We start from the raw sequence: 13422 nt of genomic DNA, 5'->3' as shown, positions 1-13422 counted from the left end.
ACCTATGTGGATGAGAGAGCCAGCTTGATGGCTTGGGTTGGCTTCTTGGCTTACTCAGAGTGTGGACCACAGCAGGCACTCTGTAAACATTGGTTGACTAGGTGAACGGGTGAATGAATGAGTGTGTGGCTCTTTCATTACCAACAGAATATGAGAGTTTCCTCAGTAACTGCTTAAGACCCCAACAAATCCTGCTCGACCTCCTTCAAGGGGCCACAAAGAAGCCTAATCCTGGCTTGTGGAAATGTTTGGGTTAACAGAGGAGTGAGCATTCCAAAAGCCAATGTTAATGCTTGCTTCATTTTCAGGCACCTACTAAGTGCCAGGCATCTAGTAAAATGTACATCCCATTATCTGGGATGTACAGACTAACTTCTATTGTCAATTTTCATTGACAGGGACCCACAGACTATATCTATGCAACACCACAGTAGCAGTCCAGGCAAGAAAATCAGTTCATTTACTATCATTTAGATAAGATCAATGTGTTGATTGTCTGATGCACCCCCTCTCACATGCAACTTTTGTCATTCAGTTTTGCTGTGTGGGCATTGTCAGCACTAAGAAATCAGGTGAATATTCCAGGCCCACGTGATAGCAACAGTTGCCCTTTTCAGAGGTCTCACAATGTGAACCTGAACTGTGTCATTTTTGCCCTCAATTTACAAGTGAGGGATATGAGATTCTGGGACATTAAGGAAATGCTCAAGTCTTCGTAGCCAGTAAGAGAGGAGTCAGGATTTACTCCTGGGCATTCTCCCTGCACACACCGTGTCCGTCACTTAGAGTGAGGCCTGAAGCAACCCAGGGTCCTGGAAGCAGCTGGGAACTCAGCAAGGGACTCTGGAGAGGGCTGCCCAGGGGAATGTTCTGGAAATCAGTGGTGCTCTGTGAGAGCGCATCAGGGGCAAGACTCACACAGCTGCCACCTCTCTGTCTCAACAACTTCTGGGGAACTTGGGATACTTAGGGCCATCAGATGTCCCTACAGTAGGCTTGCTGTTGCTACACAGCATGTCTTTTCTCAATGTTTGATCTCAATTATGCACTCCTTTTATTTTTAGGTTTAACTTGCATTCAGTAAAATGCACATTTCTCAATGGTACAGCTTGACGATTTTTCACATGTGTGTACAACCATGTAACTATCAACCAGATCAGGATTTAGAACATTCCTTCATCTCAGAACCCCCCCTACACCCACCCTGTGTGTATCTCCCCAGGGTGACCACTCTTTAGCATCAGTCATTTTTGCCTGTCTTCAACTTTCATATTGTTCCTTTTGAGTTCTGCTAGTGTAGAGCAGCTAAATCTTAGGCTACAAACTCAAGAATGCAAAAAAGGTGTGATTTATCCTGTTATTTTTCTCTCAGTGAATTTAATCTCTACCCTGAGGTTTCTGTTCTACTGGTGGCAGAGATCACAGTCAACTCAATAATATCTCACTTTAGGAAAGCTTTCATTGATCCCAGATTAAGGTTGTTTATATAGTTCTGGGAACTTTTATACAGTGCCAGGGCAACGTGAGAAGGAGCCCCTGCCCCAGCGTCACCACAGACATTTGTGTTACTGGTCCATGCTGGCACCTGATAGAGCATCTGTGTTCCCGTGCTTCTCCCTCTAGTCTACCCCTTCCTCTGTGGCATCAGCTGAAGTCCCGAGTCCCATCTGCCTTTGGTCATCGCTTCTGACAGTCACTTTATATTCTTTGGATTCTGTTTGCAAGGCCTCCTCAGGGCTACCAATAGTCTCAGCTACTTCTGTGCCCCCTTCAGGGGCACACAGATAAAATGTGGGGTTTTAGTTTTAATGGAAATTCAGGTTGCTACCAGGTTCTGACTTTCACTGCTCCCTAACTACCTGAAGTTGCTAAGCATCTACTAAGTGCTAGGTACTTTGTGAGACATCACCAGCAAGAAATAAAGATAAAATGGATAAATACAAGTTACATTTATGTAGCAATTTATCATTGCTTTTCCTATATATGATCCCATTTGATTTTTTTTAAGATTTATTTTTTAAATTTGAAATTCAGAGTTACAGAGAGATGTACAGACAGAAAGAGAGAGGTCTTCCATCTGCTGGTTCACTCCCCAAATGGCAGCAACAGCCAGAGCTGAGCCCCAAAGCCAGGAACCAGGAGCCTCCTCTGGGTCCCTCACATGAGTGCAGGGGCCCAAGGACTTGGGCCTTTCTTGGCTACTTTCTCAGGCTCATTAGCAGAGAGCTGGATCAGAAGTGGATCATCCAGGACTCAAAGCAGTGCCCCATATGGGAAGCCAGCGCTGCAGGCTGGGGCTTTAACTCACTGTGCCACAGTGCCGGCCCTCCCACCCACATTTGATGTTGACAGTGCTCATCTCTGTGAGTCAGCACACCAGGTAATGCCCTCACAATAAGGCTGCAAGGTGGGTTTTATATTCTTAATATTTTCCAGATGAGGAAACTTGTGGCTTAGAGAGAGTTCAGCTCATCAAATGGCAGAGATACCATCTAGAACTTCTGATTCCAGATGTCTGCTTCTTTCTACTACCCCAAAGCCTCTGAAACAAGGATTCTTGTGAGCTTCCAATCCAGTGGGCACTCTAACAGAATCCAAGGCAAAAGCAAATGACATTGAACTAGACCTCATGGAATCAGTAGAATTTCAACAAGTGGCCATTGGGTTGTGGAAAGATATTCCAGGCAGAGAGAACTTAAGCTTTCAGCCTTCTCTACCCTCAACTCCACATCTGACAGTTCTCTGCACCTCATGGGCTTGCTTTTCAGCACCTGGCTTTTCACACACACACACACACACACACACACACCCCACATCCTGAGCATCAACCATGTTCCAGATACAAAGCATTCCGTTTAATCTTAACAATCATGTTATTCCTGGCCACCACCTTGCCCCTAGGCTGAATTACTGAGCTCCAGCCATGCCAATCATCCCTTGAATGTGTGACCCCCCATGCATCTACTACTGCTAGGCTACTAGTCTGCTGGGGCCACCACTATCTCCTCTGGAAACTCAGGGGTTGTTTGTTGCCTGCAGCTTGACCAAGCTTGCCCATGCTTGGTCTCCTCTCTCCAATTCCACTTTTGAAGTCAGTCTCCTTCTGTAGTTGATTTAGTCCCCTGCACCTGCTCCACCTTAGAGAATGGATCCTTTGTAGGTCTTAGCTGCTTTTCCTGCCCACTCCACATAGCTTGCATGGACCAGCAGACCTCAAAGCCAAGTCTAGTGCAAGGCCTGAGAGGAGGGAGCAGGTGAGGACAGAGCTTCTCCATACTAGGCAACAGAGGGGGACATAGTTCTTTTTTTTTTTTTAAGATTTATTTATTTATTTATTTGAAAGTCAGAGTTACACATAGAGAGGAGAGGCAGAGAGAGAGAGGGAGAGAGGTCTTCCATCTGCTGGTTTACTCCCCAGTTGACCGCAACGGCTGGAGCTGTGCTGATCCGAAGCCAGGAGCCAGGAGCCTCCTCCAGGTCTCCCACACGGGTGCAGAGTCCCAAGGACTTGGGCCATCTTCTACTGTTTTCCCAGGCCATAGTGGAGAGCTAGATCGGAAATGGAGCAGCTGGGACTTGAACCGGCACCCATATGGGATGCTGGCACTGCAGGCAGTGGTTTTACCTGCCGACCTGGGAAAGGAACATATTTCTATGGGATTGATCCTGGTACTTTGCATGGAAGAGAAGAGGAGAGGTTTAGATGGAAGATCAGGATCAGTAATAATTTACATTCTAAATAGGAAGACTCCTTCAAAACACCAATACAAAACTCAAAGAAGAGCTTTACTTTTAGTATCTATTGCCTGAGAAGGAAAGCAAAAAAAAAAAAAAAAGTTTTACAATGTGTTCAGACATACTTTGCAATAAATTTGAATTTTATTAATCACATCAATTCACCCTTCATGCACACTGATTTGTTTGACTCAAGATAAGAATACCAGTGTCTTTGTGAACCTTTGCAGTAACCCCAAGGCCGCTTAGGGATGTGTGGTCAAGAGAATTGCTGATTTGGACTCAAATAGACCTTCAGTTGTTGTAGAGTGGGTTGGCAAGAACCTCGAGGGAGAAGTGTAATCAAATGGGTGGTGTCTCTGTGGGACCCAGACTCTGGACAGTGTGAAGGGGAAGCAGAGGAGGGGCAGTGAAGATGGGGAGCAGGGGGTGTGTTCCCTTTGAGGCAGACACTTCTCATGGGAGCAGCAGCCAAGTCTCAAGCGGTTTCTTTGATTATATTTTTAGTTTCCCTGTTCAAGAGTCAGGTGCCTGGCTGTAACCTTTTGCTCACATGTCCCCCTGAACAGGAAGCTGGCTGTCTGTTGCTATTATCTGTCATCTCCTGGCTTTAATAAACAAGTTCATGTGTCACTGGGACAGGCTGAGGCAGAAAACTTACCCTAAAGTCTTGAAATCTTGAATGTGAAGAAGCAAAAAAAAATGTGAAAGGAAATGATTTCTTATTCCCATGATTGCCCTGCTCATCAGCATTTTCCCAGTCATTGGTCAAGATCATGAGGCCTCTCTGACATTTCATGGCCAGAAAGTATTTATGGAGGCATATTTGAGGGGAACTTGGGCATCTTGGAGACCCCTAACCATCCTGGGCTCACAAGGCCACTTCAGATTCCACTGGCATTTTGTTAGCTCTCCAATGTAGCCAGTTACAAAGGCCACAGGATGCTGCATGAGAAGAGTTAACTGGCCGTGATTTGGGGTGTCATCTCGACCACCTACTACCTGTGTGACCTGGAGCAATGCACTGAACTCTGTTTCTTCCTCTATACAAATGGCTGCACTAATAATACCTTCCTTTTGTTACTTGTTCAATAAAATATGTCCACTAAAATATAAAATGTATTTGTTAAATGAAATATTGAATAGGAAAGTATCTAGCACAGATCTTGGTAGGTACTAGGTATTTGATACATATTTCCTTCCTCTGTCTCTCCTTTTACCAGACTTGGTAAAGGCTAGAGGCTAGAGACTGCTAGGGAAAAACGAAAGTGATTTAGAGCTTGCCTTTGAGACACTTTCTGGGTAGATCATGATATAAGGCAGAAATATCATAGGTGCTACACAAATGGGCAAGGGGCCCGAGTGTTGGGGAATTGGAGACCCCATCTAGAAAGAAGTGGTTTGGGGAAAGAACTTCATGGATAGACGACATTTCTCTACTTCCTTTCCATTCCCCTCCTTTCCAGAGGTGAGGACGGTCCCATCGTCTGCTCAGGACTCTACTTGCTGGCTCTCTTGATCACCTCTCCCCCCTCCATTGGCTTTGTCCTCAGATGGGTGGACACCAGGGAGCAACTCACAGTGCCTCCTGAAAACTCAACTCCCAGAAAAATGCCATACACGCAAACAAATGTTTGCATACAGTTGTAGGTGTTCACAGATGCCGTTGAATCCTTCCATGGGTCCCAGATTTAATAACTTTGAATGAAGAAAACATCCCTATGTAGGACAAGTGGTGGCCTTGCAGTTCTTCTCCAGGTACACTTAGAATGGGACTTCTCAGTTGAAGATAGGGTGAGTATCCTGAGTCTTTTCTCAGAAAGGTGGGCTCTGGAGTCAAACTTGTCTGGGTAAGAAGGGTGGGGTTTAACAGGTAGTGGTGCAGGAGCAAGCCATGCAGGCAAAGGAGATGGCTGGAGCACAGAAAGACTCTGTAACTGGGAAGCCCAGGGAAGGTTTGCAGAAGGTGAGGAGGGGACTGACTGACTTTGGCTGGGGTTCCATTGGTGAAGGTGCTACCAGATGCTGACTGGGAAACAGTGCTCAGGTTTGATGGGGAAGAGTAGGGCTCTCTTTGGTTTCAGGCAGTGGACTCACTAGACTTTGAGACTTATCACAGTTGTGACTATGCTCTGTGTGATTATGTGATTGGTGTCTGCCTCCCCTACTGTCCTGGGCACGGTGCTTCCTTCTGCTCACCTCCGTACCCCAGTACTGCTTTGCTCAGTGCATATGCAGTGCATGAATGGGTGGATGAGTGGATGAATTAATGGTGTGAGAGTAGAGAGAGATGTTTGGACAATGTTTCTATCAAATGTGAGCTTTGGTGCTTGATGTGATTCTCTTCCAAGGTTTCATTTTTTTGCTCATCAGTTGTCATCAAACAGGGATGAAACAGACATTGTGTGGGTCAGTCATTCCTGTGCTTAGGCAGATCAGATCATCTGGGCTATCCAGTGAGGTTGTCAAATGGTGTTTGGCACCTGCCACTCCATTGTCCCCTCATCATCTCACTGTTTGACCTGAAGCAGCTTAAAATGATGTAAAATCATGCCTTTTGGAATTAGAGAAAATGATTCAGAGTTTAGCTCTACCTCTCTTTAGCGACGAGCCTCTTAGAAAATCACTCCTCTGAACCTGGTCTCCTCATCTACAGAATAGAAATGATCACAAAGATCTACTTCATAGCACTGTCGTGACAACTGGATAACTCTTAGGATCAGTAAAAAGGGTCTGGCATAGAGTAGGTACCCTTTAGTTTACCTTTTATGTTTCATTTTGTATTTTCTCATTTTGTACTTTAAAATCACAAGAAAGCAGTCCTTGTATATATTTTCCTCTGATTTCAAATGTTCATTTTCAGTATAGAAAATTTGGTCTATGCAGAGAAGTCTAAAATAATTAATAACATTATCTTACCAACATTATCATTTTATGTGTTACTTCTAGTATTTTCTCTATACATGAGAAATTTACTGATTTTAAGTAGATAGTTGCCATTCAGAACAGGAGAAGCTACAAAAAGGTGGGCAGTGAACACTAATTCTCCCTCCTTTCCCTGCCCTAGCCACAGGTTCCTCTTTCCTGGGTCTTAGGGACCCTCCCAGAGATAGTCTAAGGATTTCAGGACATCCAATTAATGTTCACATTGTCTCCTACACAAATGCTAGTATGGCCATGGTGTTTTGTGCTGGAGGCTACCCTTAAGTGAGTTTTCTTTTAGCTCTCGTAGATGTTTCCATGGGACAAGGCCAGATAGGGCTGTGGTGACAGGTTCTGAGAGTTCAGCAAGGCTTGGTCTCTGGTGCATATTTTTACTCTTTGAACTGAAAATCTTGCAAACAACTAAACAGGTGTTCAGATTCTCAGTCTCAACCGTTTCCACAGTTGCTCAAGCGAGGAACAGAGCTGCAGGCAGTTGGGGCCACAGACAGGGTGGTCACAGACAGAATTCAGGTTCCCTCAACTTTGCATTGACCCCTAGGGCCATGTTTTCTAAACTGACGATTGGAAAGTGTGGTCTGACATGGAAAGACTATTTTGCAATTGAGATTGACCCAAAAAGTCAGACATGTGTGCCCCCTAGAATGTTCTGGACTGAAGGCCAAGGCCCAAATCAAACTGGTCCACTCTAAGATCAATCCTGTCCCAGCCTCCACTCTCAGGACCACAGCCTAGCTCTCCCCCACCCGCCAGCTGCTATCACAGAACTTCCCCTCTGCATATCAGGTTTCTATCTGGTTAGCTTTGCTCCATCCATGCTGTCACCAGCACATACTTTCAGACTGGTGTGAAGGTCCTGCCCCCATAGCCTCTCTGCCTCTGCCTTCTGTTTATTGATCAACCCATGCACACTGAGGACTTGACCCTATAAGGAGCCCAGTGGACACAGAGGGAATAAAGGAGGGTGGATTCATTCAAAGCAATTTGGTTCAGCAATTAAGACACTGGTTAAGAAAGCTGCATTCCATATGGAGGTACCTGGTTTCCAGTCCTGGCTCTGTTATCAACTGCAACTTTCTGATAACAGGAGGCAGTAGGTGATGACTCAAGTAGCTGGGTTCCTGCCATCCACATGGATGACAAGACTGAGTTCCTGGCTGCAGGCTTCAGCCTGGCCTAGTCCTGGCAATTGTTGGCATTTAGAGAGTGAATCAGTGGTTGGAGCTCTCTGTTCATCTCTTTCTGCCTCTGGATAATTAAAAAAAAAAAAAAAAAAAAGCTAATCTCCAGAGAATAGAGAATAAACTGATCCATTTGAGACACCTCATCTGTAAAATGGGTATTAAATAATATAATGAATATAACACTACCTTGTCATCTATAAGGTGTCACACAAGCATAATAGTCTTAGTTTTTTTTTTTTTAATTTATTTGAAAGGCAGAGTTACAGAGGGGGAGGGGAAGAAGGAAGGAAGAGAGAGAGAGAGAGGGGGAGAGAGAGAAGGAGACAGAGAGAAATATCAATCTTCCAGCTGCTGGTTCCAAATGGTTACAACAATCAGGGCTTGATTAGACCAAAGTCAAGGGCCAGGACTTCCATCCAGGCTCTCACATGGGTGGCAAGGGTTCAGACAATTTGACTATCTTCCACTGCTTTCCCAGGTGCATTAACAGGGACTCAAACCATTGCCAATATGGGATGCTGGCACTGAAGGTGGCGGCTTAATCTGCTGTGCCACAGCACTGGACCCTAGAATCTTATGTTCTTTTAAAAATTTTTTATTTATTTACTTGAAAAAGAGGGAGGTGAGAGGAAGAAGGAGAGAGAGAGAGAGAGAGAGAGAGAGAGAGAGAATGAATCTCTTCCATCCGTTGGTTCGCTCCCCAAATGACTGTTACAGCCAGAGTTGGGTCGGGCTGAAGCCAGTAGTCAGGAGCTTCATCAGGGTCTCCCATGCTGTTGCAGGGACCCAAGCACTTGGGCATCTTCTGCTGCTTTCGCATTAGCAGGGAGCTAGATCAGAAGTGGAGGAGCTGGTTCTCCCGTATGCCACAGCGCCGGCCCTCCACAAACTTTTTTTATTTATTTTTTTAATTTTTTTTTAATTTTTTTTTTTTTTTTTTACAGGCAGAGTGGACAGTGAGAGAGAGACAGAGAGAAAGGTCTTCCTTTGCCATTGGTTCACCCTCCAATGGCCGCCGCGGCTGGCATGCTGCGGCCGGCGCACCGCACTGATCCGATGGCAGGAGCCAGATACCTATCCTGGTTTCCCATGGGGTGCAGGGCCCAAGCACTTGGGCCATCCTCCACTGCACTCCCTGGCCACAGCAGAGAGCTGGCCTGGAAGAGGGGCAACCGGGACAGAATCTGGTGCCCCGACCAGGACTAGAACCTGGTGTGCCGGTGCCGCAAGGCAGAGGATTAGCCTATTGAGCCGCGGCGCTGGCCCACAAACTTTTTGAAGTACTCTTGTATTTCCTGCTAATTGATGATTAAGTCCAGAGGCTTGCTAATGTACGTTGAACAGATTTTTAAATTCAGTACATCATAAGCAGTTTTCCATGTCATTTGGTCTCATTCTACATCACTTTTAATGATTATAGAGCTATGGACTGTATACATATATAAGCATGTATTTGGCTGGTCCCCTATTGTTGGACATTTAGATAGTTTCTGATTTGTTGCTATTGAACAACTCACTGACAGCCATCCCTGTGGTCTGATCATTTTCCCAACTTCTGTTAGTTCCTGCGGATGGTGGATGCCTGCGCCAGTTTCCTCACAGAAGCCTTGAACCCAGAAAACTGTGTTGGCATACTGAGGCTGGCCGACACACACTCCTTGGACAGTCTGAAGAAGCAGGTTCAGAGTTACATCATTCAAAACTTTGTGCAGATCCTGAACTCTGAGGAGTTCCTTGAACTTCCGGTGGACACTCTGCACCACATCTTAAAGAGTGACGATCTATACGTGACGGAAGAGGCGCAGGTGTTTGAGACTGTGATGAGCTGGGTCCGGCACAAGCAGTCAGAACGACTCTGCCTGCTCCCCTATGTCCTGGAGAATGTGCGCTTGCCGCTCCTGGACCCCTGGTACTTTGTGGAGACTGTGGAAGCAGATGCTCTCATCAGGCAGTGCCCAGAGGTCTTCCCGCTGCTCCAGGAAGCCAGAATGTACCATCTTTCTGGCAATGAGGTAAGTCCAAGGTGAGGCTGTGTATTTAGCCAGTGCAGCCAGGGGCTCACAGATACAAGGAAGCTGGGTCACCTACTCTTAGGACTTTAAGTAGTTTGAGCAATTTCAGGAGCCCTGCATTCTTGATTTCTAAATTGGGGAAGATACTACATTTCCAGACAAACATTGAGAGGATTAGGCAAGCGTCATGCTTGGCCCAAACTTCCTCCTTCCCACGCGTAAGGGCAGGGCATTGATGAGGGGCCAACACACAAGCAGACAGGGAGGTGTCTGCCCAGTCACCATTTCACAGGGGTGCTGCTCTCCTGGTTTTCCCTCTCCAGTGAAGCCTTGTATGTCTTGGGTCTACTCTGACATTTTACCTTGGTTCACTCTCATCACCTCCTTCTTGAATTTCTGAAGGTTTCTCAGATCACATCTCCCAGCCCCTAGTCTAGCCTCCCTCTCATTCATTCACTAGGTGGGTTATCTAAACCTCAAGTCTGGAGTGGATGCTAGGCTAAGTGGTTAAGACATCTGCGTCCCGTATGGACTACCTGGGTTAAATGCCTATCTCTGGCTCCTATCTCCAACTTCCTGCTAATGTGTACCCTGATGGCTCAAGTAGTTGGGTTCTTGCCACCCAAGTGGGAGACCTGAATTGTAATCTTGGCTCCAGGCTTTGGTCTTTCTCAATCCCAGCTGTCTCTGTCATTTGGGGAGTGAACCAGCAGATGGGAGATCATCTGCCTATCTCTCTACCTCTCCAATCAGTCAATCTGTCAATCAAATAAGCATTTCCTGTAAAAAAAATAAAACTGGGTTTGACCACCCCTCTCTTGGGCTTACCATCAGTTTGTGCACATGCGCACCAACATGTGTACAAGGAGGTCACCATACACTGGTTCTGGGATACCTACCAAGACCTGTTCATTAAGTCAATGGTAGAAACGACCACGGTGGCTCAGGAAGTGTCTGTTACGGCTCCTCAGGAGCCTCTTCCTTTTTCTGTGTGTTCTTTTCTGGTTCCCCGTTTTCCTTAGCTCCATCACTCTGCAAACATACCCGTAAATGTTTGGTTGAATTTGCTAGAGTCTAGCATTTTATTTATGAGAAAGGTTTTAACTCAGGTTATCTATTTCTTCTACAGTAAGTTTTGGTAGCTTGAATCTTTTGAAGAATTTTTCCATTTCATATAGATTGATGAATAAAGTTGTTCACACAACTCTCTCATTATCCATTTAATTTCTGTGGAATCTATAATGATGTGATATCAGATATTAGTGATTTGTGTGTCCTCTTTTTTTCCTGATCAATTTGGTTAGAGGTTTATTAATTTTATTGATTTTCCTCAAATAACCAAAGTTTCTTCTGTTGCTTTTCTGTTTTCTATTCCATCTATTTCTGCCCTGATTTTGATTATATTCCTTCTTTCTTCTGCTTACTCTGGGTTTAATTTGCCCTTCTTTCTCTGATGTCTTAAGGTGAAAACTGAGGTCCTTGATTTGAGACCATTTTCTTTTTCTGATATTGTCCTTAGTGTTATAAATTTCTCTTTACAAATTACTATAACAACACCCATATGCTTTCTTTAAAAAAAAAGATTTATTTTACTTATTTGAAATACAGAGTTACAGAGAGAGGTAGACACCGAGAGAGAGAGGTCCCCCATCTGCTGGTTCACTCCCCAGATGGCCACAACGGCTGGAGCTGTGCCGATCCGAAGCCAGGAGTCAGGAGTTTCTTCCAGGCCTCCCACAAGGGTGCAGGGGCCCAAGGACTTGGGCCATCTTCCACTGTCTTCCCAGACCACAGCAGAGAGCTGGATCGGAAGAAGAGCAGCTGGGACTAGAACCCACACCCACATGGGATGCCGGTGCTTCAGGCCAGGGCCTCAACCGCTGCACAACAGCACCAGCCCCCCCACCCCAATATATTTTCATATGCTGTGCTTTCATTTGTCACAAATAATCCTAAGCACACACTAACTCTATGCCAGGATATGTATCAGGCACTGCAAAACAGTCTCTGCCTTATTAAGCTTTGGTCTGTTAGAGAAGATGGGGCATTTAGTAAATAACAGGCGAAGTGTTGACTGATGGGAGAGCCCAGGCAACCACTTGGGTCCTATCCCAGGCTGGATATGTGGGTCCTGGGAGACAGCTCAGCACTGGGTCTCAGAGCCTGGATATGATGGCAAACAGGTGTATCTCTGCCACAGCTTTCAGCCCAAAGCTAGTCTTTGTTTCTCATTTCCTGAAATGCAGATGATAAAGGCTTTCCTCTGATATCAAAGGCCCCTGCCTTGTCTTCTACAACACTTGTATGGTGAAATATTTTCACTTCTTTTTGTATTTGCAAGGTTCTAGAGATAGGGTGGGGTGGCTTAGGAGAAAGAATTCTGATATCTGAAAAATCTATTTGTGGAAACCCAGGATTGGAGTCAGGTGGACCTAAGTTTTTATTTCCAGTGCATTGTGAACTTGGGCAAGTCACTTGGCTACCTTGAGGCTCAGTCCTGATCTATCTCATAGAGGTAACAAAGGCAGCTAACTAAAAGAGTGGTTTTGAGAATTAAACAGGCAATGCATGAAATGCACTAAGCACAGTGTCTGGGACCTGGTCAGTGACCCACAAGTGGAAACTGCCGCCATTCTCACTGAGCTCCTTTATGGGTGCCTGGTCTTCCAAAATAAAGCATTTTCTTTCTCTGGGGCTAAAACCTCTCTTTTTACCATGCCCCATGTTTTTGTTTCCTTCTTTCCCCAAGTCTTGCTGAAGGCATTTTCTCATTTCCATTTTGTAATCTGGGCAACTGAACCAACCAACCACCACGAGCTCCTCACTGGGGTCTCATTGGCAGTTGCTTCCCTGAGACTCCAGTCCACTCACGGTTTGAATAACCTTGGTTTACTCCAGATGACAGCAGTGTAAGCCTGGCGGCTACTTTTCTCCCCTGGACCTTGATTTCCCAAAGGTTGGTCCTTCTTGTTCTGTCATCATCTCTCCCTTGAAACCTTGCCCATTGGCCAAGTTGATGGCAAAGTATGGACATTTTAGGATCCTAAAAGCCAACGTCAGTCTGCATTTGTTGAGGAGTGGCTGGCCCCCTCAGTGAAGGGGGCCTTTACTGGAAGAGCTCTTTAAAAAAAAGATAAAAAGATGTATTTATTTTATTTGAAAAACAGAGCTACAGAGAGAGAGGGAGAGATAGAGGCTGAGAGATCACTCCCCAAATGCCCGCAACAGCTGGAGTCAGGAGGCAGGAGCTTCTTCCAGGTCTCCCTTGTGGTGGCAGGGGCCCAAGGACTTGGCCCTTCATACTGGAAGAGTTCTTATGGGGCAGAGGAAAGTTACTCCTTCATTTTCTTTCCTCCTTAATTCCATGTTGGTTTATACCAAAGGTTGCTCTTATGTGCATGGTGTGGGGAGAGTGGTGCAGACGCTCCATTTCTGACAGCCTTGTTAAAGCAATACGGTACTTTCTCTCTGGTCCTTTAGTATAGGCCTCTGGACAATGAGCTGGCAGTAAACAACCATCCACTCTGGTTTTTTTTTTTTTTTTTTTT

At 45.5% G+C, this 13422-nt stretch overlaps 1 protein-coding gene across 1 annotated transcript in view; it reads left to right on the top strand.

Moving 5' to 3' along the window:
• Window positions 1–13422, top strand: part of KLHL6 (kelch like family member 6) — a 65808-nt gene that overhangs the window by 41035 nt on the left and 11351 nt on the right. Inside the window, exon 3 of the mRNA XM_002716495.5 lies at window positions 9425–9874. Coding sequence (XP_002716541.3) covers window positions 9425–9874 — 450 coding nt within the window. The remainder of the gene's footprint in view (window positions 1–9424; window positions 9875–13422) is intronic.

Source organism: Oryctolagus cuniculus, chromosome 4, assembly GCF_964237555.1.
Source record: "Oryctolagus cuniculus chromosome 4, mOryCun1.1, whole genome shotgun sequence".
Taxonomy (NCBI): domain Eukaryota; kingdom Metazoa; phylum Chordata; class Mammalia; order Lagomorpha; family Leporidae; genus Oryctolagus; species Oryctolagus cuniculus.
This window is presented reverse-complemented; position numbering and strand designations above follow the sequence as displayed.